This window comes from Oryzias latipes, chromosome 22, assembly GCF_002234675.1.
Source record: "Oryzias latipes chromosome 22, ASM223467v1".
Classification (NCBI taxonomy): Eukaryota; Metazoa; Chordata; class Actinopteri; order Beloniformes; family Adrianichthyidae; genus Oryzias; species Oryzias latipes.
In genome coordinates, this window is record NC_019880.2 from 569,068 (window position 1) to 596,746 (window position 27,679).

Below are 27,679 nucleotides of genomic sequence, written 5' to 3' on the forward strand. Positions count from 1 at the left end.
ATCAGTTCACATCATCTGAGAAATCTGCTTTTAGTCTGGAAATCATTTGAAAGAAAAGATGTTTCTCAGTCCGGTGGGGGGGGGCATTGGTTCTGGAAGGATGTGAGTCGGGAACGAGGGCGGAGTCAGGAGAAGACCTCTGGGGAGGGGAGGAGGCTGGAGGAGGACCTTTCCATGCTGGAAGCTGCAGATCTGTCCGTTCCTGAAATGAAGGAGTCATGAAGCTGCAGGAGGAGCAGAGGAGGGAGGAAGAAGAGGAGGAGCAGAGGAGGGAGGAAGAAGAGGGAGGAAGAGGAGGCCCCACAGGGAGGAAGAACTCCACAAACACCTCAGTTCTGCTGCTTCACGTTTGGACAAAACATCAACAAAATGTCTCCATAAATATTTGAACCTTCAGGCACATCACCCCCCCCCCCACACACACACACACACTGAAAAACGGCTCTGAGACATTCGCTGACAGTCAGCAAACAGACGCTCCAGCAGGAATCTGTCCGTCATCAGCGCTGCTCCTGGTTTTTTTTTTTTCTGGATTTTTCCAAAATCTTTTATTATCAAAAGGATTTGAAACAAAGACGTTTCAGGAAATCTCTGACAGACTGAGTCATCAGGAACCGGACCAGGATCTGCTTCTGGGTGATGACAGCAGGTTCATGTTCAAGCATCTGCAGACTGAAGGTCGACCTTCTCCACAGCAGAACTCAGAGAACCGTCGGGGGCGGAGTGTTGGAACCAGACGGTTCCTCTGGAGCTTTAACACAGACGCAGAACTCTGGAGAACGCTTCCTCCACGTCTGATCCAGGAGATCCACGAGAACCAGGAGAAAAACTGGAACCGGAGCAGTTCCTTATGAAGAAGGAGGAACAGAGAAGGAGCAGATGGCTGCAGGAGGAGGCGGAGCTCACAGGCGGAGCTCACAGGCGGAGCTCACAGGCGGAGCTCACAGGAGGAGCTCACAGGAGGAGCTCACAGGCGGAGCTCACAGGCGGAGCTCACAGGCGGAGCTCACAGGAGGAGCTCACAGGAGGAGCTCACAGGAGGAGCTCACAGGCTGTCGTCAGGCTGTCGTCACCGTTCTCCAGGTTCTCGCTGCTCTCGTAGCAGCCGGAGTCCCGCGGCGAGTCTCCCAGCAGCCCACACCGCTCCAGCAGCAGCTTCTCCTGCGAGCCCGCGCCGCGCTCGGGGTCGCTGCTCCCTGCAGGACACAGCGCCACCAGCAGGTGAGTGAAAGCACGACTCAAAGGGTTTGTGTCAATCAGCTGATAAGAAATCACTTATTCGATTGACATCCCTGGATATTGTCGCCATGGCAACCTGAACAGACACTTTGGCGCAGAGACGTTGCTGCAGATCGGCTGCAGTCGTGACAGGAACCTGGTGGTCGTCATGGAGCCTCTGCTGCTGTTTCTGAGGTGCAGCTTGTCTAAAGGGGGCGTGGTCTTCAGCTGAAGGCCACACCCCCTCCGGTCTTCACACACAGCTCTTACCTGAGCCGCCGTCGTACTCCTGCAGCAGCTCCACGGCGGTGAGCAGCACGGCTCTGTGCTGAGCGTCCCGGATGTTCAGCTCGTCCAGGTCCTCCTCCTCCAGGAGCTTGAAGGTGTCCAGATCCTCGTAGCCGTTGAACAGGAAGGTGGGGAGATGCTCCTGCAGACAAACAGGTCTCAGCGGCGTGACCCACCCCCCGTTCCCCCCACAGACAGGACGTGGTTGCTACTTTGAGGTTGATGCGCTCCAGCAGCTCCTCCACGGACGTGGGTTTGGGCTGCCGGACCTTCGTCCTCCTGCGCGTCTTCCTGGGTTTGGTTCCGTCCTTCAGAACGTCCACATAGATGAACTTGAAGGTTCCAACTTTTCCGTGGAGCATTCCCATCCAGGTTCCCATTGGCGGTTTACTGATAACGTCGATGACATCACCGCTCTGCAGTAGGACACATGGGGGCGTGGTCTTTCCTGATGACAGCTGACATGTCTGAGCATCGTTGGCTCCTCCTACCTTCAGCTTCAGGGAGTCAGTGTCGTAGGGGCTCGGCGTGAAGTCTGTGTGCACCCGGGCCCGCCCACAAAAGGGTCCCTGGTACGGAAGCTCCTCCTCCTCGCCATCCTCAGACTTCACGCTCTCTCTGTTGCTGCTGGAAGAGTCCGTGGTTCCGACCGTCTGTCCGCCTGCACAAAAACCAAAAGATCAAACCGTCAGACGCTTTCCAAGGACACTGGTCTGGGGGTTTGGGCCCCCCAGCCCTGGTCCTCAGGATTTGCCCCCCCCCCTGCATGTTCAGTCTGCAGACAGGTGTCTCCTCGTTCTGATCCAGGTGATCAGCAGCAGGAGGTGCAGGCAGATCTGGAGGATCTAGCAGACCAGGGTGGGGCTTTAGTGTTTCAGGGGGTTGAAGGCCCCTAAGGTCACCTGTAGACTCACTCATGCAGCTCTGTCCGCTCAGCGAGCTTCTGAGGCTCTCCACTGACCCCCCCATCTTCAGCTTGGCTTGGTCCATGGTGTGGGTCTGGGGGGAGTGGGGGCAGCTGGAGACTCGGTCTGGGCTGGACTGTGGCACAGAGAGGAGGCGTTAGGAAGGAGTTTCTGCTGGGCTCCTGTGGGCGTGTCCTCAGCATACCTGGTCAGAGCGGGGGCTGTGTTGTCTCCGGGACATGTGCTTCCTCATGGTCTCCCTCACAGACTTCACCTTCCTGCCCAAAGAGATGCGCGACACCTGCGGAGAACTTGCGGCGCTCCTCTTCACGCCGCTTCCATCGGTCTTCTGAGTGAAGGAGTGAAGCAGAAGGTGATGTTCTACAGACGTCTGAAGGAGGCCAGAGCCTCTGCGGCTGAAAGCAGAGAGCCGTCAGGAGACCAAACGGAGGGGATGCAGGGTGGTGGGAGGTAGTGGTCAGGGCTTCTATAATGATGTGAAGCATCAAATCGTCCAGACATGGATGCAAACATGCAGTTGTGTTGTGGGTTCTCCTGCAGGACGTACCTCGTGCTCAGGAGGTGTGGCGGACGCCGCGCGGCTGCAGAGGTCGAATCCTCCGAAGCTGCAGGCTCTCTGCAGACAAACAGGATCGGCTGCATCATGAATGTGTTCAAGCCTAAACAGACTGGAGTTCCGACCCGAGACAGTCTGGATCTGTGTTTGTAAGATGACCCCGCCCCCCCACTGTGGTCCACCCACCCCATGGTGGCTCAGCGAGCCCAGCAGCGGGGGGCGGAGCTCCCCGTCCGTCACAGAGCGAGCCAGTCTCGCCTCTGCGTGATCACAGCCTTCTGGATCAGGAAGGAAGCAGCTCCTGCCCGCCCCCCTCGTGTCGCCTATCACCCCAGTCCTGATGTCGGCGGGGCTTAGGCTGCTGGAGGACTGGGAGGGAGTCATGCTGTCAGAAGTCAACTGCTCCTGTAAAACGTCAGGTGAGGGGGCCACTGGACATGGCGTGGGGGTTTGGGGCTCCTGTGAACAGGGGGGGTCGTCCACATTCAGCCCCTCTGAAAACAGGGAGAGACAAAAACAGAAAAAACTGGAATCTGTTCTGCAGGAGTAAAATTGATCTATGACCACTGAAGATTAAAATCCAAAAACTGGAACCTTCTGCTGTGCGTCCGCCAGGATCTTCACCCTGGACCAGCTTCTTCTTCACTTTATGGCCAGAGAGGACTGACTTATCCTCGTTGTTCTCCACCTCAGGAGGCTGAGGGGGAGAGACGGATGTGAGGAGAAAAATGAGTTCTCTGGCAGAACAGCTGATGTGACCACAACCAAGACAGGGCAGACAAATTCATGTGTGAAGTACATGGAACATGACCACACCCACTGTGACCAGGGTCTGCGGGTGGTTCAGAGAACCCGGGGAACCCTTGTGCTATCCTGGGCACTTTAACATTGGGAGTTGGGTCATCTAGACCCACTAGACAGTGCTCTGAAACTTTTTTCTTCAATGATTTGTGATCTTCACTGGTGTCCATGGATTACATGAAATCTTTCCACCTTTATCCACCTTTGTCATGGTGGGGAGAACACGTCTATGTAGGGGTGGGGGGTCATCTAAGATAGCACAAGGGTTAAAGACTAAAGGTGACAGAGTCTTTGCCGCAGTGCTCCATTCCTCTGTAACTCCCTTCCTCTCAGCCTCAGATCTGCAGCTAAAAACATCTTTTTAAATTTGTTTTTTCATAATTATTTTTATATTCTGTGTTTTACTGTGAAGCACTTTGTGTTTTTTATCTTGAAAGGTGCTGTACAGATAAAGTAAAGTCATCTGTTGTTATTATAAATGTGACCACACCCAAATGTAAAATGACCACGCCCACAATAAATGTGATTGCGCCCACACGCCAAGCGTAAGACAACAGGAAAAGTCAAAAACCAGGAACAGTCAGAAACCAGGAATAAACTGAAACCAGGAACAGTCAAAAACCAGAAACAGTCAGAAACCAGAAACTGTCAGAAACCAGGAATAGACTGAAACCAGGAACAGCCAGAAAACAGGAAAGACTGAAACCAGGAACAGTCAGAAACCAGAAACAGTCACAAACCAGGAATAGACTGAAACCAGAAACTGTCAGAAACCAGGAACAGTCAGAAACCAGGAATAGACTGAAACCAGGAACAGTCATAAACCAAGAACAGTCAAAAAGCAGAAACAGTCAGAAACCAGAAACTGTCAGAAACCAAGAACAGTCAGAAACCAGAAACGGTCAGAAACCAGAAACTGTCAGAAACCAGGAACAGTCAAAAACCAAAAACGGTCAAAAAACTGTCAGAAACCAGGAACAGCCAGAAAACAAGAAATACTGAAACCAGGAATAGTCAGAAACCAGGAACAGTCAGAAAACAGGAACAGTCAAAAACCAGAAACAGTCAGAAACCAGAAACTGTCAGAAAACCCGGAACAGTCAAAAACCAGAAACGGTCAAAAAACAGAAACAGTCAGAAACCAGGAACAGCCAGAAAACAGGAAAGACTGAAACAAGGAACAGTCAGAAACCAGAAAGAGACAAAAAAACAGGAAAGACTGAAACCAGGAACGGTCAGAAACCAGAAACAGTCAGAAACCAGGAATAGACTGAAACCAGGAACAGTCCGAAACCAGAAACAGTCAGAACCCAGGAATAGACTGAAACCAGGAACAGATAGAAACCAGAAACAGTCAGAAAACAGGAAAGACTGAAACCAGGAACGGTCAGAAACCAGAAACAGTCAGAAACCAGGAATAGACTGAAACCAGGAACCGTCAGAAACCAGAAACTGTCAGAAACCAGGAATAGACTGAAACCAAGAACAGTCAGAAACAAGGGAACTGTCAGAAACCAGGAATAGACTGAAACCAGGAACAGTCAAAAACGAGAAACAGTCAGAAACCAGGAACAGTCAAAAACTAGAAACAGTCAGAAACCAGAAACTGTCAGAAACCAGGAACAGTCAAAAACGAGAAACAGTCAGAAACCAGGAACAGTCAAAAACCAGGAACAGTCAGAAACCAGGAACAGTCAAAAAGCAGAAACAGTCAGAAACCACAAACAGTCAGAAACCAGGAACTGTCAGAAACCAGGAACAGTCAGAAAACAGGAACAGTCAAAAACCAGAAACAGTCAGAAACCAGAAACTGTTAGAAACTAGGAACAGTCAAAAACCAGAAACAGTCAAAAAACAGAAACAGTCAGAAACCAGGAACAGCCAGGAAACAGGAATGACTGAAACCAGGAAAAGTTAGAAACCAGGAATAGACTGAAACCAGGAACAGTCAGAAAACAGAAACAGTCAGAAACCAGGAATAGACTGAAACCAGTAACAGTCAGAAACCAGAAACAGTCAGAAAACAGGAAAGATTGAAACCAGGAACAGTCAAAAACCAGAAACAGTCAGAAACCAGGAACAGTCAGAAAACAGAAACAGTCAGAAACCAGGAACTGTCAGAAAACAGAAACAGTCAGAAACCAGGAACTGTCAGAAACCAGGAACAGTCAGAAACCAGGAACAGACATTAGTAGCTGAAGTGAAACAATTTCCTGATCCTTGGGTTAAAGATGTTTTTCTGGTTGTATCTGCCCCTTTCAACAGCATAATAGGGGTGGGTCCGTTCACAGTGATGAATGGGGTTCAGTAGCTGCCCTGCATAAATGGGGGGAACTGAGCGGACCCCTGTCCACACTCTCATCCAAACTCACAGTGCAGCTGAAAGCCTCATTGGTGCTGGAGCTGGATGGATCTGGGGATTCTGCCGAGTTGGACCTGGACGTCTGCCGGTTCTGAACCTCAAACTCCTTCAACTGTAAGAAGAGCAGGTTGCTATGGCAACATTAAAGAAAGAAAGTCTCTGCAGATCATCTTGATAAAGATCTCGTGACATCTCACCCGAGCTAGGGCTTCTTCGATGGAGATCATGTTCTCCTTCACCATCATCATCAGCTGGATACGTTCTTCATCACTCATGGTGATTTCACTGGCCACAAAACCCACACTGTCTCCTGAAAAAGAACTCAGGTCAGCTGGACCTGCTGAGGAGTACAGAGAAGGTTCTGATCCGGAACCAACCTTTGGAAATCTGACGCACATTACCAGGAACATCTGGAGACTTCTGGGACTTCCGGAAACTTTGCCAGATGGACTTGCTCTTTCTCTTGGCCTCCCATCTTCCTGTGAAACATTTCAGTTTGAACTTCACTCTGACCCACATTCAGTCCACACCCGATCTCCACTCTCACCTGCGGAGCCTTCGTCTGAGCTGGACTTGTTCACATCAGACCTGCAGCAGAGAAGCACAGCGGTGATGGGGCAGGAACCTAAAAACTGCAGGGAGGAGCAGAACCAGACACCCGAGGAGGAGCAAAACCAGACAGCCAAGGAGTAGCAGAACCTACCCCCCAGGAAGGAGCAGAATCAACCCCCCAGGGAGGAGCAGAACCAGACAGCCAAGGAGTAGCAGAACCAACCCCCCAGGAAGGAGCAGAACCTAACCCCCAGGGAGGACCAGAACCAGACAGCCAAGGAGTAGCAAAACCTACCCCCCAAGGAGGAGCAGAACCTACCCCCCAAGGAGGAGCAGAACCTACCCCCCAGGGAGGAGCAGAACCAGACACCCGAGGAGGAGCAGAATCAACCCCCCAAGGAGGAGCAGAACCAGACAGCCAAGGAGTAGCAGAACCTACCCCCCAGGAAGGAGCAGAATCAACCCCCCAAGGAGGAGCAGAACCAGACAGCCAAGGAGGAGCAGAACCAACCCCCCAAGGAGGAGCAGAACCTACCCCCCAGGAAGGAGCAGAATCAACCCCCCAAGGAGGAGCAGAACCAGACAGCCAAGGAGTAGCAGAACCAACCCCCCAGGAAGGAGCAGAACCTAACCCCCAGGGAGGACCAGAACCAGACAGCCAAGGAGTAGCAAAACCTACCCCCCAAGGAGGAGCAGAACCTACCCCCCAAGGAGGAGCAGAACCTACCCCCCAGGGAGGAGCAGAACCAGACACCCGAGGAGGAGCAGAATCAACCCCCCAAGGAGGAGCAGAACCAGACAGCCAAGGAGTAGCAGAACCTACCCCCCAGGAAGGAGCAGAATCAACCCCCCAGGAAGGAGCAGAATCAACCCCCCAGGGAGGACCAGAACCAGACAGCCAAGGAGGAGCAGAACCAACCCCCCAAGGAGGAGCAGAACCTACCCCCCAGGGAGGAGCAGAACCAGACACCGAGGAGGAGCAGAACCTACCCCCCCTGGAAGGAGCAGAACCTACCCCCCAGGAAGGAGCAGAACCTACCCCCCAGGGAGGAGCAGAATCAACCCCCCAAGGAGGAGCAGAACCAGACAGCCAAGGAGGAGCAGAACCTACCCCCCCTGGAAGGAGCAGAATCAACCCCCCAGGGAGGACCAGAACCAGACAGCCAAGGAGGAGCAGAACCAACCCCCCAAGGAGGAGCAGAACCTACCCCCCAGGGAGGAGCAGAACCAGACACCGAGGAGGAGCAGAACCTACCCCCCAGGAAGGAGCAGAACCTACCCCCCAGGGAGGAGCAGAATCAACCCCCCAAGGAGGAGCAGAACCAGACAGCCAAGGAGGAGCAGAACCTACCCCCCCTGGAAGGAGCAGAACCTACCCCCCAGGAAGGAGCAGAACCTACCCCCCAGGGAGGAGCAGAACCAGACAGCCAAGGAGGAGCAGAACCTACCCCCCAGGGAGGAGCAGAATCAACCCCCCAAGGAAGAGCAGAACCAAACAGCCAAGGAGGAGCAGAACCTACCCCCCCAGGAAGGAGCAGAACCTACCCCCCAGGGAGGAGCAGAATCAACCCCCCAGGGAGGAGCAGAACCAGACAGCCAAGGAGTAGCAGAACCAACCCCCCAAGGAGGAGCAGAACCTACCCCCCAGGAAGGAGCAGAATCAACCCCCCAGGGAGGACCAGAACCAGACAGCCAAGGAGGAGCAGAACCAACCCCCCAAGGAGGAGCAGAACCTACCCCCCAGGGAGGAGCAGAACCAGACACCGAGGAGGAGCAGATCCTACCCCCCCTGGAAGGAGCAGAACCTACCCCCCAGGAAGGAGCAGAACCTACCCCCCAGGGAGGAGCAGAATCAACCCCCCAAGGAGGAGCAGAACCTACCCCCCCTGGAAGGAGCAGAATCAACCCCCCAGGGAGGAGCAGAATCAACCCCCCAGGGAGGAGCAGAATCAACCCCCCAGGGAGGAGCAGAACCAGACAGCCAAGGAGTAGCAGAACCAACCCCCCAAGGAGGAGCAGAACCTACCCCCCAGGAAGGAGCAGAATCAACCCCCCAGGGAGGACCAGAACCAGACAGCCAAGGAGGAGCAGAACCAACCCCCCAAGGAGGAGCAGAACCTACCCCCCAGGGAGGAGCAGAACCAGACACCGAGGAGGAGCAGAACCTACCCCCCAGGAAGGAGCAGAACCTACCCCCCAGGGAGGAGCAGGACCTACCCCCCAGGGAGGAGCAGAACCAGACAGCCAAGGAGGAGCAGAACCTACCCCCCAGGGAGGAGCAGAATCAACCCCCCAAGGAAGAGCAGAACCAAACAGCCAAGGAGGAGCAGAACCTACCCCCCCAGGAAGGAGCAGAACCTACCCCCCAGGGAGGAGCAGAATCAACCCCCCAGGGAGGAGCAGAACCAGACAGCCAAGGAGTAGCAGAACCAACCCCCCAAGGAGGAGCAGAACCTACCCCCCAGGAAGGAGCAGAATCAACCCCCCAGGGAGGACCAGAACCAGACAGCCAAGGAGGAGCAGAACCAACCCCCCAAGGAGGAGCAGAACCTACCCCCCAGGGAGGAGCAGAACCAGACACCGAGGAGGAGCAGATCCTACCCCCCCCTGGAAGGAGCAGAACCTACCCCCCAGGGAGGACCAGAACCAGACAGCCAAGGAGGAGCAGAACCAACCCCCCAGGGAGGAGCAGAACCAGACACCGAGGAGGAGCAGATCCTACCCCCCCCTGGAAGGAGCAGAACCTACCCCCCAGGAAGGAGCAGAACCTACCCCCCAGGGAGGACCAGAACCAGACAGCCAAGGAGGAGCAGAACCAACCCCCCAGGGAGGAGCAGAACCAGACAGCCAAGGAGGAGCAGAACCTACCCCCCCTGGAAGGAGCAGAACCTACCCCCCAGGGAGGAGCAGAACCAGACACCGAGGAGGAGCAGATCCTACCCCCCCCTGGAAGGAGCAGAACCTACCCCCCAGGAAGGAGCAGAACCTACCCCCCAGGGAGGACCAGAACCAGACAGCCAAGGAGGAGCAGAACCAACCCCCCAAGGAGGAGCAGAATCAACCCCCCAGGGAGGACCAGAACCAGACAGCCAAGGAGGAGCAGAACCAACCCCCCAAGGAGGAGCAGAACCTACCCCCCAGGGAGGAGCAGAACCAGACACCGAGGAGGAGCAGAACCTACCCCCCAGGAAGGAGCAGAACCTACCCCCCAGGGAGGAGCAGAATCAACCCCCCAAGGAGGAGCAGAACCAGACAGCCAAGGAGGAGCAGAACCTACCCCCCAGGGAGGAGCAGAATCAACCCCCCAAGGAAGAGCAGAACCAGACAGCCAAGGAGGAGCAGAACCTACCCCCCAGGGAGCAGAACCTACCCCCCAGGGAGGAGCAGAACCAGACAGCCAAAGAGGAGCAGAACCTACCCCCCCTGGAAGGAGCAGAACCTACCCCCCAGGGAGGAGCAGAATCAACCCCCCAGGGAGGAGCAGAACCAGACAGCCAAGGAGGAGCAGAACCTACCCCCCCTGGAAGGAGCAGAACCTACCCCCCAGGGAGGAGCAGAATCAACCCCCCAGGGAGGAGCAGAACCAGACAGCCAAAGAGGAGCAGAACCTACCCCCCCTGGAAGGAGCAGAACCTACCCCCCAGGGAGGAGCAGAATCAACCCCCCAAGGAAGAGCAGAACCAGACAGCCAAGGAGGAGCAGAACCTACCCCCCCTGGAAGGAGCAGAACCTACCCCCCAGGAAGGAGCAGAACCTACCCCCCAGGGAGGACCAGAACCAGACAGCCAAGGAGGAGCAGAACCAACCCCCCAAGGAGGAGCAGAATCAACCCCCCAGGGAGGAGCAGAACCAGACAGCCAAAGAGGAGCAGAACCTACCCCCCCTGGAAGGAGCAGAACCTACCCCCCAGGGAGGAGCAGAATCAACCCCCCAAGGAAGAGCAGAACCAGACAGCCAAGGAGGAGCAGAACCTACCCCCCCTGGAAGGAGCAGAACCTACCCCCCAGGAAGGAGCAGAACCTACCCCCCAGGGAGGAGCAGAATCAACCCCCCAGGGAGGAGCAGAACCAGACAGCCAAGGAGTAGCAGAACCTACCCCCCAGGGAGGAGCAGAACCAGACAGCCAAGGAGGAGCAGAACCTACCCCCCCAGGAAGGAGCAGAACCTACCCCCCAGGAAGGAGCAGAACCTACCCCCCAGGGAGGAGCAGAATCAACCCCCCAAGGAGGACCAGAACCAGACAGCCAAGGAGTAGCAGAACCTACCCCCCAGGAAGGAGCAGAACCTACCCCCCAGGGAGGAGCAGAATCAACCCCCCAAGGAGGACCAGAACCAGACAGCCAAGGAGGAGCAGAACCTACCCCCCAGGGAGGAGCAGAACCAGACAGCCAAGGAGGAGCAGAACCTACCCCCCAGGAAGGAGCAGAACCTACCCCCCAGGAAGGAGCAGAACCTACCCCCCAGGGAGGAGCAGAATCAACCCCCCAGGAAGGAGCAGAACCTACCCCCCAGGGAGGAGCAGAACCAGACAGCCAAGGAGGAGCAGAACCTACCCCCCAGGGAGGAGCAGAACCAACCCCCCAGGAAGGAGCAGAACCTACCCCCCAGGGAGGAGCAGAACCAGACAGCCAAGGAGGAGCAGAACCTACCCCCCAGGGAGGAGCAGAACCAACCCCCCAGGAAGGAGCAGAACCAACCCCCCAGGAAGGAGCAGAACCTACCCCCCAGGGAGGAGCAGAATCAACCCCCCAAGGAGGAGCAGAACCAACCCCCCAGGAAGGAGCAGAACCTACCCCCCAGGAAGGAGCAGAACCTACCCCCCAGGGAGGAGCAGAACCAACCCCCCAGGAAGGAGCAGAACCTACCCCCCAGGGAGGAGCAGAATCAACCCCCCAAGGAGGAGCAGAACCAACCCCCCAGGAAGGAGCAGAACCTACCCCCCAGGAAGGAGCAGAACCTACCCCCCAGGGAGGAGCAGAATCAACCCCCCAAGGAGGACCAGAACCAGACAGCCAAGGAGGAGCAGAACCCCCCCCCCCCAGGAAGGAGCAGAACCAGACACCCAAGGAGGAGCAGAATCAACCCCCCAGGAAGGAGCAGAATCAACCCCCCAGTGAACAACAAAACCTCTATTCCTCTCAGAAGACTCCAAACAGATCAGAGTTCTGTTGGGGGGTCTAACTAACACCCCCATTCAGAGTAGGAAGGGGCGGCGCCAGCGGGTAGCAAGGGGTTGCAAGATTTGGCAAAGCAAGCAAAGGTTTCAAATGGTTGGGGGCTCAAACTTCATGATGAACCGTCATCCTCATCTTCATCACCACGTCTGTCTGTACTGATCGCTTTCCTCTCTGTCTCCAGCAGGGGGCGGAGTCTTCAGAGATGACAGGAAGTGCAGAGGCGGCACAGAAATGACCAGGGGGCTCCAGGAAGCAGACGGGTGGGGGTGGGGTGGGGTACAGAGGTGAGGTGACTTCATCAGTCCAGCTTGGGGTTTACCTTCTGTCGGCCTCTGGAGTGGACGTGGTGCTGCTCAGTCCAAGAGATTCCTGGAAGACAAGATCAGTTCCTGTTCAGAGAAACCCCCCCCCAAAGCAGCAGGTCGCCCTCCTCCGACCCGGATCCTCCCACCCGACTGTGTCCCCGTCCCACCTGGTTTCCCCTCCCCACAGCCATGTTTAAGGGCTGTTCTCTGCCCTACTGTGGTGTCTGCAGCTTCCTCTGCCGCCGCCGCACAGGAAGAGACACATCAGGCTCACCTGGATCTGAAAACGAAGCTGCGGTGACGCCGGAATCCAGTCCACCTTTCCCTAAACAAGGAGGAGGAACCGACAGGCGTCACCTGACAGGACAGGTACTGACGGAACAGCAAACATTAACGGTCAGCTACTAAAGCAGCAGCGGTTGGACTTAAAACTGTTGGACTCAAGAAGCTTCTGAAGCTCCTGAAGCTCCTGAAGCTCCTGAAGCTCCTGAAGCTTTAGAAGCTCCTAAAGCTTCTGAAGCTCCTGAAGCTTTAGAAGCTCCTAAAGCTTCTGAAGCTCCTGAAGCTTTAGAAGCTCCTAAAGCTTCTGAAGCTCCTGAAGCTTCTGAAGCTCCTGAAGCTTTAGAAGCTCCTGAAGCTCCTAAAGCTTTAGAAGCTCCTGAAGCTTCTGAAGCTCCTGAAGGTTTAGAAGATCCTAAAGCTTCTGAAGCTCCTGAAGCTTTAGAAGCTCCTGAAGCTCCTGAAGCTCCTGAAGCTTTAGAAGCTCCTGAAGCTTCTGAAGCTCCTGAAGGTTTAGAAGATCCTGAAGCTCCTGAAGCTCCTGAAGCCTGAAGCTCCGGCTTTCATCAACTCTGTGAGAAGATCTCAGTTTATCTTTCAGATGAACTGACGCTAACCGCGATCAGACTCACCATGTCGGCGTCTTGTACCACCTTGCGTCTGCGCAGCTCCTCCATCCTTTCGCTCACGTCGCTGGGGGGGGCGCCGTAATACTGCGAGTACTCCTGAGCGAGCTCCTGCAGGTTCCCCACGGAGCCGTCCTGCAGAAACGGAGGTTCAGAGTCCACACCAGAGTCCACAGGAAACAGCCAGAGGAAGCTCCTGGGGGGGGCGAGGTCTCCGGCAGCATGTCATCTTCCTGCTCTACGACTCCTGCCACCTCCTCATTGAGGGAGGGGGCAGTGACGCAGCACACATGCCCCTTTTGCCCCCCACAGTCACTGAGAGCTGCCTGGAGAGGCTGCAGCTCAGTGAGCCGTAAATCACAAGCAGCACTTCATCATCTTCATCCTCACACGGCTGAACCAGAACCCTCCAACTTCCTTCAATTGTTCCACCTGAGTGGAATTTCTCAAATACCGACTTTCTGCTGAGTGCAGGATCTGAACCGGGGTGGGGGAGGGGGTCCTGATGAACCCCAAACTGACCTCAAGGAGGACGTCCTACAGCCAAAGCCTCCCAGAACCAGAACCACTCAGCGCAGAACCCAGACCAGGTTCCCAACTGACCAGTCAATTAAAACATGACGGTCCAAAGACATGGAACGAGCCCACATCATCGCCCCTCCACCACCATGCTTCACAGCCTCACTTTCTGGTTTACAGAGTAACACACGTGTCCAAACACATGTTCACACACACACAGCTTCTGCACACACAAACGTGTACATGTATGGATTCTGGATCAGGTAAACATCAAAGCGTCCGTGTCAGAGTTGAGGAGATTTAATTCTGTTTTTTAAGACAGACAAAACACGCCATGAAAGGTCAAAGTGGAATGTTTGCTAACCGCCATGATGGATGTGGTGTGGCAGAGAGCTCCTCGCCGTCTGAGGCGGCGAGTTGGCAGATTACAGGATGAGCTGTTCGGTCAGCTCAGACTGGAAACCCGTCATCAGCGCCGATCCGAGAGGAGAGGAGACTCGCTGGAGTCCTGACGCTCTGACGGCTTCAGCTGTCCAGAAAAGAGACTCGTTTGTTTGTAAATACCCCCCCCCCCCCCCCCAGTGAAAATGGCCCCCAGGCTTTGGCAGCCCTGAAAGAGGGCTTTGTGGTGCCGTCACATGACGCTGCAGCCGCCTCCGTGCTCGTTAGGCAGCACAGAGGGGGGGTAACATTTTCCAGCATCACTCAGACAAAAGAGCCCCCCCCCCCGGACTCTGTTTTCACTTGTCCTCTGCCGGTCCGGCAGGTCCGCTTCACCACAGCTCAGTAAGAAGAATCAAGAGTCAAACGGGCAGAGGCCCCCCACAGTCCAGTTCTGAGGTTCTGAGGTTCTGAGGTTCTGAGGTTCTCCTCCGGAGCTCAGAAGGCTCCAAACTTTTCTTTCCTTCTGAAGTAAAAAAAAAATCTGCCTCTGGGCACAAAGACAGTCAGACCCCCCAGGCAGAAACACTCACCACCACGCGGACCAGTGCTGCTCCTGAAAGTCCCTTCAGAGTGTGGGGGGGCTGTCCAGCAGGCACAAACTGCAGAGCAGGGAGGGGGAGGGGGGCACATACAGGGTGGAGCTCTGACTCTAATGTCAAAGTTTGTGCAAAGCAGTGTCCCCCCCCCTCCCCCCCAGGTTAGCTGACTCAGCAGGGAGAGAACCTCAGACAAAAATAGTGAGAGAGAGAGAGCTTTCCAGAACCAACCACTAGAGGGCAGCAAAGGATTACCTTTAGTGCACCGATGAAGATGATGGAGGGGATGAAGATGATGGATGTGATGAAGATGATGGACTGGATGAAGATGATGGAGGTGATGAAGATGATGGAGGGGATGAAGATGATGGACTGGATGAAGATGATGGACTGGATGAAGATGATGGAGGTGATGAAGATGATGGAGGGGATGAAGATGATGGACTGGATGAAGATGATGGAGGTGATGAAGATGATGGAGGGGATGAAGATGATGGAGGTGATGAAGATGATGGAGGTGATGAAGATGGTGGACTGGATGAAGATGATGGAGGTGATGAAGATGATGGAGGTGATGAAGATGATGGAGGTGATGAAGATGGTGGACTGGATGAAGATGATGGAGGGGATGAAGATGATGGAGGTGATGAAGATGGTGGACTGGATGAAGATGATGGAGGGGATGAAGATGATGGAGGGGATGAAGATGATGGAGGGGATGAAGATGATGGAGGTGATGAAGATGGTGGACTGGATGAAGATGATGGAGGGGATGAAGATGATGGAGGGGATGAAGATGATGGAGGGGATGAAGATGATGGAGGTGATGAAGATGATGGACTGGATGAAGATGATGGAGGGGATGAAGATGATGGAGGGGATGAAGATGATGGAGGGGATGAAGATGATGGAGGGGATGAAGATGATGGAGGTGATGAAGATGGTGGACTGGATGAAGATGATGGAGGGGATGAAGATGATGGAGGGGATGAAGATGATGGAGGGGATGAAGATGATGGAGGGGATGAAGATGATGGAGGTGATGAAGATGATGGAGGTGATGAAGATGGTGGACTGGATGAAGATGATGGAGGGGATGAAGATGATGGAGGGGATGAAGATGATGGAGGGGATGAAGATGATGGAGGTGATGAAGATGGTGGACTGGATGAAGATGATGGAGGGGATGAAGATGATGGAGGGGATGAAGATGATGGAGGGGATGAAGATGATGGAGGGGATGAAGATGATGGATGTGATGAAGATGATGGATGTGATGAAGATGATGGATGTGATGAAGATGATGGAGGGGATGAAGATGATGGAGGGGATGAAGATGATGGAGGGGATGAAGATGAGGGGGTGATGAAGATGATGGGGTGATGAAGATGATGGATGTGATGAAGATGATGGATGTGATGAAGATGATGGAGGTGATGGAGATGATGGGGTGATGAAGGTGTGAGCAGAGTCTCAGCGTTAGAAACAGTAAATATTTGAAACCCAGTTGAGTCTGGGTCGTATCTGCATGAGAACAGAAACGTCCCACAGAGCCTGAAAGCATCACTAATGCATCAGGGTGGTGATCTCCTTAGAAGAAGCAGACGTAGATGTTGGTGTTTGTTAGATTCTGAGCCTGACTGCAGCCTGTGGGGAGGGGGGCAGGCGGGCTCATGGCAGAAAGGTCAGTTTTCCGCCTGGCTTCACGGCGGCTGGCTGCTCCTCACCTCCACGCGTAGGGGGGAGCGGCTGACACGTCTCCCCCCGAGCTTTGATCCAGCAGGAGGTGCCACCCCCCAGAACACCTCCATATGTCTGCAGCACGTTCTGCTATGACACCACCCAGTGCTGGCATGTTTCCACACAGGCTGCTGGAGCCACGCCTCCTGCTGAAGCCACGCCTCCTTCACCTCCTTCAGTCACTCGTCTATTGGAGGCTCAGAATCCACAGAACTTTATGTGAATAATAACCACATATGAATAAAACGATCTGCATAACGAGCCCTGAATGCATCACGGCGGTCTGTAATGCTGTGTTATGGGGGGTGGGGGTGGAAAGATAAAGAACATCTGCATGAATCCACAGTCCTTCCTGCAGCCTATAGTCAGAGGCAAACAGAGACAGGTGCCCCCCCCCCCACGCACACCATGACGCAGGGTTCTGCTGGGGGGAGGGGCTGCCCGGATTAAAATGGATGCAGGATAAGCGGCATGTGGGGGGGCACTCATCCATGTAAATCAAATAAGATTGTGGCGCTAATGGAAAACACAAGAGCTGTGACTGTGTGACTGTGATTGTGTGTGTGACTGTGTGTGTGAATGTCTGTGTGAATGTGTGTGTGACTGTGACTGTGTGTGTGACTGTGACTGTGTGTGTGACTGTGTGTGTGAATGTCTGTGTGAATGTGTGTGTGACTGTGACTGTGTGTGTGACTGTGACTGTGTGTGTGACTGTGTGTGTGAATGTCTGTGTGAATGTGTGTGTGACTGTGTGTGTGACTGTGACTGTGTGTGTGACTGTGTGTGTGAATGTCTGTGTGAATGTGTGTGTGACTGTGTGACTGTGTGTGTGAATGTGTGTGTGAGTGTGTGTGTGACTGTGTGTGTGAATGTGTGTGTGACTGTGTGTGTGAATGTGTGTGTGACTGTGACTGTGTGTGTGAATGTGTGTGTGACTGTGTGTGTGTGACTGTGTGTGTGTGAATGTGTGTGTGACTGTGTGTGTGAATGTGTGTGTGACTGTGTGTGTGAATGTGTGTGTGACTGTGTGTGTGACTGTGTGTGTGAATGTGTGTGTGACTGTGTGTGTGTGAATGTGTGTGTGACTGTGTGTGTGACTGTGTGTGTGAATGTGTGTGTGACTGTGACTGTGTGTGTGACTGTGCGTGTGTGAATGTGTGTGTGACTGTGAATGTGTGTGTGACTGTGTGTGTGAATGTGTGTGTGACTGTGAATGTGTGTGTGACTGTGTGTGTGACTGTGTGTGTGAATGTGTGTGTGACTGTGAATGTGTGTGTGACTGTGTGTGTGAATGTGTGTGTGACTGTGACTGTGTGTGTGACTGTGTGTGTGAATGTGTGTGTGACTGTGTGTGTGAATGTGTGTGTGACTGTGTGTGTGAATGTGTGTGTGACTGTGACTGTGTGTGTGACTGTGTGTGTGACTGTGTGTGTGAATGTCTGTGTGAATGTGTGTGTGACTGTGTGACTGTGTGTGTGAATGTGTGTGTGAGTGTGTGTGACTGTGTGTGTGAATGTGTGTGTGACTGTGTGTGTGAATGTGTGTGTGACTGTGACTGTGTGTGTGAATGTGTGTGTGACTGTGTGTGTGTGACTGTGTGTGTGTGAATGTGTGTGTGACTGTGTGTGTGAATGTGTGTGTGACTGTGTGTGTGAATGTGTGTGTGACTGTGTGTGTGACTGTGTGTGTGACTGTGTGTGTGAATGTCTGTGTGAATGTGTGTGTGACTGTGACTGTGTGTGTGACTGTGACTGTGTGTGTGACTGTGTGTGTGAATGTCTGTGTGAATGTGTGTGTGACTGTGTGTGTGACTGTGACTGTGTGTGTGACTGTGTGTGTGAATGTCTGTGTGAATGTGTGTGTGACTGTGACTGTGTGTGTGACTGTGACTGTGTGTGTGACTGTGTGTGTGAATGTCTGTGTGAATGTGTGTGTGACTGTGACTGTGTGTGTGACTGTGACTGTGTGTGTGACTGTGTGTGTGAATGTCTGTGTGAATGTGTGTGTGACTGTGTGTGTGACTGTGACTGTGTGTGTGACTGTGTGTGTGAATGTCTGTGTGAATGTGTGTGTGACTGTGACTGTGTGTGTGACTGTGACTGTGTGTGTGACTGTGTGTGTGAATGTCTGTGTGAATGTGTGTGTGACTGTGTGACTGTGTGTGTGAATGTGTGTGTGAGTGTGTGTGTGACTGTGTGTGTGAATGTGTGTGTGACTGTGTGTGTGAATGTGTGTGTGACTGTGACTGTGTGTGTGAATGTGTGTGTGACTGTGTGTGTGTGACTGTGTGTGTGTGTGAATGTGTGTGTGACTGTGTGTGTGAATGTGTGTGTGACTGTGTGTGTGAATGTGTGTGTGACTGTGTGTGTGACTGTGTGTGTGAATGTGTGTGTGACTGTGTGTGTGTGAATGTGTGTGTGACTGTGTGTGTGACTGTGTGTGTGAATGTGTGTGTGACTGTGACTGTGTGTGTGACTGTGCGTGTGTGAATGTGTGTGTGACTGTGAATGTGTGTGTGACTGTGTGTGTGAATGTGTGTGTGACTGTGAATGTGTGTGTGACTGTGTGTGTGACTGTGTGTGTGAATGTGTGTGTGACTGTGAATGTGTGTGTGACTGTGTGTGTGAATGTGTGTGTGACTGTGACTGTGTGTGTGACTGTGTGTGTGAATGTGTGTGTGACTGTGTGTGTGAATGTGTGTGTGACTGTGTGTGTGAATGTGTGTGTGACTGTGACTGTGTGTGTGACTGTGTGTGTGACTGTGTGTGTGAATGTCTGTGTGAATGTGTGTGTGACTGTGTGACTGTGTGTGTGAATGTGTGTGTGAGTGTGTGTGACTGTGTGTGTGAATGTGTGTGTGACTGTGTGTGTGAATGTGTGTGTGACTGTGACTGTGTGTGTGAATGTGTGTGTGACTGTGTGTGTGTGACTGTGTGTGTGTGAATGTGTGTGTGACTGTGTGTGTGAATGTGTGTGTGACTGTGTGTGTGAATGTGTGTGTGACTGTGTGTGTGACTGTGTGTGTGACTGTGTGTGTGAATGTCTGTGTGAATGTGTGTGTGACTGTGACTGTGTGTGTGACTGTGACTGTGTGTGTGACTGTGTGTGTGAATGTGTGTGTGACTGTGACTGTGTGTGTGACTGTGACTGTGTGTGTGACTGTGTGTGTGAATGTCTGTGTGAATGTGTGTGTGACTGTGTGTGTGACTGTGACTGTGTGTGTGACTGTGTGTGTGAATGTGTGTGTGACTGTGTGTGTGTGAATGTGTGTGTGACTGTGTGTGTGACTGTGTGTGTGAATGTGTGTGTGACTGTGACTGTGTGTGTGACTGTGCGTGTGTGAATGTGTGTGTGACTGTGAATGTGTGTGTGACTGTGTGTGTGAATGTGTGTGTGACTGTGAATGTGTGTGTGACTGTGTGTGTGACTGTGTGTGTGAATGTGTGTGTGACTGTGAATGTGTGTGTGACTGTGTGTGTGAATGTGTGTGTGACTGTGACTGTGTGTGTGAATGTGTGTGTGAATGTAAAGAGCTCTGGGCCTTGTACGTAGAAAAGCGCTATATAAGTATACACCATTTACCATCTGAGCGGGGGTGGGGGTGGGGGGGGCAGAGCAGACAGAAATATCCTGAGACGTTTGGCGGGATTGTGACTGTGTTGGGGGGGATGGGGGGGGTAATGACAGAACATAAGGAAGCTCCAGCTGCAGGTGGTTTGCAGCTGTCAATCATCGGGCCGGACGTCCTTCTTTGAAAGCTGCTTCTCGGCTGAATCCTCCGTTGTTTTCTGCAGTTCACTTCACCTCTTAAGGCGTCTCTGATTCCTGACATCTGTATGGTTCACCCCCCTAAAGGGGTTCATGTCACTAAAGCTTCAGTCATTTTTTGGAATGTGTTTAATCCTACCACCTAATTAGTCATTTAATGTATTTGACTTTAGCATTTTTAGCCTCTTATGATCGTTTGTTGAATCAGAATCCATCCTCTAAAGATCGGCTCCCAGGAAAATGCAGTTTTGGGGATTTTAAGCTCCAAAAAGCTTCTTGCAGCATTTCTCTCATGATGGAGGACATTTAGAAAAGAATTTCTGATAAAACTTAAAACATTTTTGAGGATTTCTTTATTCACTGAGAATCAGGAGAAGAAGAAAAAAAATGCAGTTTGAAAAAAGTCGTATTTGTGACATAAAAATGACTCTGGGTGGAGCCATGAACTCGGTGCCCCGCCCCTTTCTAATCATCCTCCCGCAGACCAAAAGATCCATGAAAATGACCTCCTGAACCCAGAAAAAACTGAGGTCATTATACTATAAAAACCTCAGAGATGCTCTGTCTGCTCAGATAGTCTCCCTGGATGGCATAAGTATAACCCCCAATTCCACAGTTAGAAACCTTGGGGTTTTATTTGACCAGGATTTATCATTTAAGGCTCACATATCTCAGGCGTGCAGAACTGCCTTTTTTCACCTGCGGAATATTGCTAAGATCAGAAATCTACTTTCTAAGAGTGATGCTGAAAAACTCATCCATGCATTTGTTACGTGGAGGCTGGATTACTGTAACTCCTTGTTAGCAGCGTGTCCTAAGAGTTCCTTAAGAAGTCTCCAGCTTGTTCAGAACGCAGCAGCTAGATTGTTAGCTGGAACTAGCAGAAGAGATCACATCACTCCTGTGTTGGTTTCACTTCACTGGATCCCAGTTGATTCTAGAATCAAGTTCAAGATCCTCCTGTTAACCTAGAAGGCCTTACATGGAATGGCCCCGTCCTATATTAAGGACCTCATAGTCCCTTACCATCCAATCAGAACACTTCACTCACTAAATGCAGGACTGCTTGTGGTTCCTAGAATTAGTAAAAGTACGGTTGGAGGTAGAGCGTTTAGCCACCAAGCCCCTGTCTTATGGAATAAACTCCCAGCTCATGGAAGAGAGGCCGACTCAGTTTCTACATTCAAAGTTAGACTGAAAACATTCCTCTGTGGACAGGATTATTGTCAGACTAGATAGTATTCAGAGATTATTTAACTCAATGTTAATGTGTTTAAATTAAACTTAATAACTATTAGTTGTTAGTAGCTGCTAGAAGTTGAAGCTGGGGTAACTATGGTGCTCTGGGGTTCTGTCCTCTTTTCTCATCTACTTCTACTCTTCCTCTCTTCTATATTCTATTATTCATCATTTAGTTCTCCATGTCTCTGTTTGCTGCAGTGATTCATGGACTGTCCCCCCCCAACCACAACTGGATGAAGCTCGTCTGCTGGACTTTTATATAAGTAGTTGTAGATTTAGATAAGTTAATTCTTCTCTAAGAGTTCTGGTAAATCGCCTGTCCGTCCTGGGGGAGGATCCCTCCTTCATGTGGGCACCCCTGAGGGATCTTCATTTTTTCCGGAATCCGTTTTATTTAGGAGTTTTTCCTTACAGAGAAGGGGGGGGGGTCTAAGGGCAGAGATGTCCAGTTTAGTTTAGTCAGTTTGTTAGTTCATTTTAGTATTTTCCTATTGAACTCTATGTATTTATGATCCTTTTAAATTACTTCTTCAATTACAGATATGAAGCCCATCGAGATGACTGTTGTTGTGAATTTGGGTTCATCATCATCATCATCATCATCAGCCTGTCACGCCACTGCTGGCGGGTGGCCTCCACATCTTACTCCACTCATCACGGTTTTGGGCACTCTGGGTCCACGTGCTGCCTGCCTTCTGCTCCATGTCATCTCTCCATCTTTTCTTCGGTCTTCCTCTCTTCCTGTCCCACGGAGTCCATTCTGTTGTTTTCTTAGCCCATTCGTGGTTCTTCATTCGGGCTACATGTCCTGCCCACTTGCCTTTGGCTTCAATCACTTTCTCGATGACATCCTTCACCCCTGTTCTTGATCTCAAGTCTTCGTTCCTGACCTTATCTCTCCTCGTAACACCCAGCATTGATCGTTCCATGCTCCTCTGGGTGTTGCCAGTTTCTCTCTTTGGCGGTTGGTAAGTGACCATGTCTCAGCTCCACACGTCATTGATGGCAGTATGACAGTGTTCATGATCTTCCTCTTGAGACACATGGGCATTTTTTGATCTCTCAGAAACGTGCTGTACTGTCCGAATCTCTTCCAAGCGGATGTTACTCTCTCGTCTATTTCTTTCGCCATCTCATTTCCTGGTGTTAGCAGTCTTCCCAAATACTTATACTCATCCACCTCCTCCAGTTGTTCTCCATCCACAATTATTCCTTTCCTTCTCATTTTCCTTACTATTTCATTGCACATGGTTTTGGTTTTCTTTTTGTTCATTTTCATGCCATCTTTTCTCCCTTCCTTGTTCAGATCGTTGAGCAGCTTCCTGAGATCCTCTTCCTTTTCTGCCAATAAGATGATATCATCTGCAAATCTCAGCTTGTTCATCCTCTCTCCATTGATGTTAATTCCCGCTTCAGCTTCCATTCTCCTGAATATTTCTTCCAACGCTGCTGTGAACATCACTGGTGACAAGGTGTCTCCTTGCCGCACTCCCTTCATGATCTTAATCTTTAAGCTAAGTGATTCGTTCTGAACCTGAGCAGTGCTTCCATCATATGTCTCTTTCAGGATGTTGATGAACTTCTCCTCTACGCTGTGTTGTTTTAGCGCCTCAAAAACAGCCTTGTGCAGGATAGAATCAAAGGCTTTAGTCTACAAACGCCATATAAATGGGTATTTTATACTCACTGGTTTTCTTGAGTATTTGCACGACTGACTGCAGATGGTGGATAGTTGAATGACCTCTTCTGTAGGCAGCTTGTTCTGGCGGCTGGTGGTCCCTCAGATTGTTATTCATCCGATTCTTCAAGATCTTCATGAAGAGTTTGTAGACTTGGGGGAGTAAGCTGATTGGTCTATAAATAGCAAAGTCTTTCTTGTCTCCCTTCTTAAATATGAGTGTTAAAATGGCATTTTTCCACTCGTTGGGTACCTTTTCTTCAGTTATCACTTTATTGAAAAGTGTTCTCAGCTTCGATCTCACAACTTCACCTCCGGCTTTGAGCATTTCAATCACAATCTGATCTTCTCCAGGTGCTTTGTTATTCTTCATACCTTTTATGGCATGCTCAATTTCATTATCAAGGATTGATGGTACATCAATGGTACATCATATAAATAAAATTGAATTGAACATCTTTGTTTTCCTGGATCAGAACCGGATGGATGGATGGCTCTGATGTTGCTGCTGTCTCTGTTGCACTGCTAATGTTAGGGTGAGGGGCTGTAAGCTAGTGGGACAGCGTGTACACAAAGGGATGATGGGATACCAGGGTTAATTCTGCACCAACTCACCCACAACTCAGAGGTGAATTTCTGATGAATTCCTGCCGCTCTGCAGAAACTGTCCTAGAAAATGACATGTCATCTTGAGAAGACCACTGGGAACGCTTTACAATAGATCAGCAGAGGATCAGAGCGGGTCTTTACAGATGTGTCAGCGTTTTTGCTCTATAAATCAAACGTTTCCTTCATTTGCATTTTAAATAAAAACCCAAACACAGAAGTGAGAAGGCGCAGACATTTAAACCCTCCTCTCTGCACACATCAGTTCCAACATGGAGGTCAGAGGTCACCCGTCCAACCTGCTCAGCAGCAGCAGATGGAGGAGCTGAAACTGACCCTGAAGGCCACCGCAGAGTTTAAGCTCCGCCCTGAAAAAACATTCTCTGCTGTTCACCAAACCAAAACTCACACGGGGCCTCGCAGGCCACCGTAGACTCTCCCCAGATGCTCACTGAGCCGAGGATCTGACTAATTCCTGGTTTTTCCTGCAGCCGAGGCAGAGATGGAGGCCGACCCCAACCCACAGATGGGTACAGAATGGACTCGGTACCGAGGTGGACCCGCCTCTCAGGGGGGGCCTCCCTGTCTGAAGTGAAAGAGCTTAACGCAGCAACGCTTAAGCCGGCTCGTCCCACCGGTCCCTGACTGTCCCTTTTGAAGGACAGAGTCCTGGTGGTGAACCCACGGACAGACGAGGCTCGTCCGGGTGTTGCAGCGCCGCCACGGCGGCAAACAGGGCGACGCAGATGCAACGTTTCTGCCAGTGGAGCTGAAAATAAGTCTGTTCCCCGCGGTCCACCGGGACGCCATCAGCTCATAGACGCAGATGTTGTTTGGATGTTTACAGTTGAACAGGAGGTCATCGTCTCCGAGGGGTCCAGATCTCTGGATCTCTGCTGGGCACGGGGGGTGGGGGGGTGATGGGATCAGGGCTGCACGTTGCAGGAGCATGTTCACATGCAGCCAGTCAACCTGCAGGGACTCACGTCCACGTCTTTGGCTCAGGAGCTTTATTCTGCAGGAGGACAGACGTCCAGCAGGAATCTGGATGACAAACAAACGAGCCCCCCTCCTGGAAGAGAAATGTCAGCGCAGATCGACTGCAGTCCTTCAGGCCCGATCGCACGGAAAGCGTTTCAGAGAGGAGGCGCTCCCCGCTCTGAAAAGGGCAAACGGAAAGCAGGAGAAGTCATGCTGAAGATGTCAAACACCCTCCTCCTCCTCCTCCTCCTCCTCCTGCGCAGTTCTGCTGCTCGGAAAACCTCAGACCGCCGGCGGCGAAGAGGAGGGTTTCCGCTGAGCTTCATCAGCGCTCAGAGGAAGCAGAAACGGGGGGAACGGTCCCGGTTCAGTCCATGATTAATATGAAACACAACACAGAGAAAACACCTTGATGGATGCAGAGGGCAGGTGTTGGGGGGCGTGGCTTGGACTCTGCCTGCAGGATGGAGCAGGTAGTCTAGAATCGAGGTCAGAGGTCACGCGTATTTCCAGCATCTTTCTGAAGCCTGAAAACAGCTGATTACAGACACGCGTGTGCAGCGGGGGAGGGGGAGGCATTAACCCAAATGAACAAAATGATTCCATGAAAAGCTGAGCCTCTTACTGGAGGGGGGGGGGGGGGGGGCAGGACAGTCTCTACAGAGAAAGTTTGTGCTGCCGGACCACACCGGGCCGATGATTGGACCTGTCAGTCATCAGGCCACGCCCCTATTCGAGGTCCTAAATGGATCAACGTTCATAAAAAAAATGACAGTGACCTGGGAAACTGACCCCCCACCGCAGTGGGGAGGGGCTAATATTGACCACACTCAAAACTGAGCGGGGGGGGGGGGGGGGGTCATGTGACCTAACAGTGTTTTGTTCATTACAATATTACCCCCCCCAGTGATAAAGGAGTGTTTACTGTAGCAACAGCAGAGACGAGCAGCGGAGCGTCTCGTTCCTCCTGCCTTAGACAGACAGCGAGGCTCCGCCCTCCTGGTTGCCCCAGAGGGGGGGGGGGGTCTTTGGATCAGTCTCACTAGCAGAACTCTTTAGATGTGGAGGTTTTCACGGTGACGAGGCAGAAAAGTTCTCTGCGTGATTCGCTCAGACACGAAGGCTGATAAATATTCAACCCGGAGGATTTGGGCCACAAAGAGGAGCGCCCCCCCATCCCCCGAAGGCTAATGTGTTTCAGGATCACTGCAAAGTCAAGTCATGAAACACAACTGAGGAGACATCAAAAGAGGAAGTCATGAAAAATGCAGAGGAAGATGAAAGGCTTCAGATCCACGGACGCCGTCAGCCGATCCGCTTCTCGCCAAAGGGAGACCAGGAGGAGTTGTCCCGGAGCTGCAGAGGGTTCTCCTGCTCCTCCAGAGGCTCCAAGAGGATTCAAACCACAGCGACGGCAGACCCTCACCTCACCAGTATCTGCAGACTCAAAGGTCAAAGGGCCGGCGGGAGTCCCAGCAGTGACATCAGAGCAGTGACATCACTGCTCTGATGTCACTGCTGGGACGTTCAGCAAACGCTCTCCGACGTGGAAGCCGTCGTCTGGGATGACGTCAGACCGAGTCAGGAGCTCCAACCACCGACAGAAATGCAGGAGGAGAGAACCTCCTCAGTAGGTCGGAGATCCAGAGCAGCTTCTCCTCAAGGAGACCCACCTCCCCCAGATCCTCTGGAGCTGTTCCTTCAAACACAGGCAGCTGTTCTCGCAGTGTGCCCCCTCCCTCACTGCTGGTTTCCATTCTGCCCCTGATCTTTTTCTGGAGGAACCTGAAGGATTTGAAGGAACCTCTGAGGAATATCCGGGTTCTCTTCAGCTCCTTCAGGAGATTCCTGCTCCTCTTTTTGCTTTGATGGGTCTAAAGAACTTTGTATCTTTATTATTGTGTTTTTTCAAAAATAAATCAGTAAATTGATGATCTATCAATGACTGAAGGGGGGGGTGGGGGGGTTCTGGAGATGATGCAGCCCGCCGAGTTCTGGACCAGTTGAAGCTCACTGAGGGAGACCAAAGAGGAGAGAATTACAATAATCTAGACAGGAAGTGAGCAGGCAGTGGACGGTGGGGGTGGGGGGCTAGGCAATTAATGATACATAGATGGAAATAAGCAGACCGAGCAATTTGATTGATATGGGAGTGAAAGATAATGAACTGTCCAGGATGACACCCAGACTCTTCACCTGCAGGGGGGGGGGGGGGTGGATGGAGAGAGTCACCGACTAGAAGTAGTTCGGTTCAGATCACTACTGAGTTTCAGAACATTTAGCTGAACCAGTTTCAGACAGACGGGAGGGAAGGGAGGAGTCAGGTTTGATAGATACATAGAGCTGGCTGTCATCTGCAAAACAATGAAACCTTATAATAAATTTATTAAATTTATATTTTATATTCAATTTACAGAAAATATTGCCAAGGGGTAAAAGATAAGAAATAAAAAGAAGAAGTTTATTTCAGGCTTCTTTTTTCCTGTTTTCCATCTACGGCGTCTCCCAGCTAAGCCACAAAAAGTGTCTGACCGTCATCACCGTCATTGGTTCTGCAGGAGAACCACGAGGTTCTTCTTTACTGACGAGAACACCTCATGAGTGCTGACCCCCTCCCCCGCTCAGGTGAATCACAGCCTGCAGACACCTGAACTCTGCTGAACAGCAGGTGCAGCTCTGCCCTGGTGCCCTGGAGCAAGGCAGGCCGCTGTTGATCACCAGAGCGTGCACGCACTTGCTCATCGCCCACGGGGCGTCAGCGAGCTGACGATGGCGTGGAGCTTTACTGACTCAAACGGCTGCCTGACCCCAATTATGGCCCACCTCCCCCCGCCCGCCTTTTAAGGAGGGGTCAGGCAGAGGTTAGGAGGGATTTAACCCGCTTTGGCCTCGCTCTATCTGCCCTCCTGATGAAAACATCAACATTTGATGCTTTTATGATGAATGCTGCTGTGTGACTTTGGGAAGAACCTGGAGAACCGAGAAGAACCACAGAGAACCAAGAGAACCGAGAAGAACCGAGGAGAACTACGGAGAAACACAGAAAACCGAGGAGAACCCCCCCCCCCCATCAAC

At 52.0% G+C, this 27,679-nt stretch overlaps 1 protein-coding gene across 5 annotated transcripts in view; it reads right to left on the reverse strand.

The window, feature by feature from the left end:
• Positions 1 to 516: 516 nt before the first annotated feature.
• Positions 517 to 27,679, reverse strand: part of LOC101171228 (SAM and SH3 domain-containing protein 1-like) — a 36,579-nt gene continuing 9,416 nt past the window's right edge. Inside the window, exons 1-17 of one of the 5 annotated variants that reach the window (XM_023951284.1) lie at positions 14,584 to 14,903; positions 13,097 to 13,225; positions 12,460 to 12,510; positions 12,200 to 12,249; positions 6,699 to 6,739; positions 6,529 to 6,630; positions 6,349 to 6,461; positions 6,162 to 6,263; positions 3,583 to 3,685; positions 3,175 to 3,482; positions 2,980 to 3,048; positions 2,617 to 2,760; positions 2,409 to 2,547; positions 1,998 to 2,167; positions 1,719 to 1,922; positions 1,489 to 1,648; positions 517 to 1,196 (exon numbers count right to left, since the gene is read on the reverse strand). In XM_023951284.1, the coding sequence (XP_023807052.1) occupies positions 1,033 to 1,196; positions 1,489 to 1,648; positions 1,719 to 1,922; positions 1,998 to 2,167; positions 2,409 to 2,547; positions 2,617 to 2,760; positions 2,980 to 3,048; positions 3,175 to 3,482; positions 3,583 to 3,685; positions 6,162 to 6,263; positions 6,349 to 6,461; positions 6,529 to 6,630; positions 6,699 to 6,739; positions 12,200 to 12,249; positions 12,460 to 12,510; positions 13,097 to 13,141 (1,965 nt within the window). In that variant the 5' untranslated portion in view covers positions 13,142 to 13,225; positions 14,584 to 14,903 and the 3' untranslated portion in view covers positions 517 to 1,032. Of the gene's footprint in view, positions 1,197 to 1,488; positions 1,649 to 1,718; positions 1,923 to 1,997; positions 2,168 to 2,408; positions 2,548 to 2,616; positions 2,761 to 2,979; positions 3,049 to 3,174; positions 3,483 to 3,582; positions 3,686 to 6,161; positions 6,264 to 6,348; positions 6,462 to 6,528; positions 6,631 to 6,698; positions 6,740 to 12,199; positions 12,250 to 12,459; positions 12,511 to 13,096; positions 13,226 to 13,973; positions 14,168 to 14,583; positions 14,904 to 27,679 lie in introns of those variants that run through there. The other 4 variants (XM_023951283.1, XM_023951280.1, XM_023951279.1 and 1 more) reach the window with 4 other exon arrangements.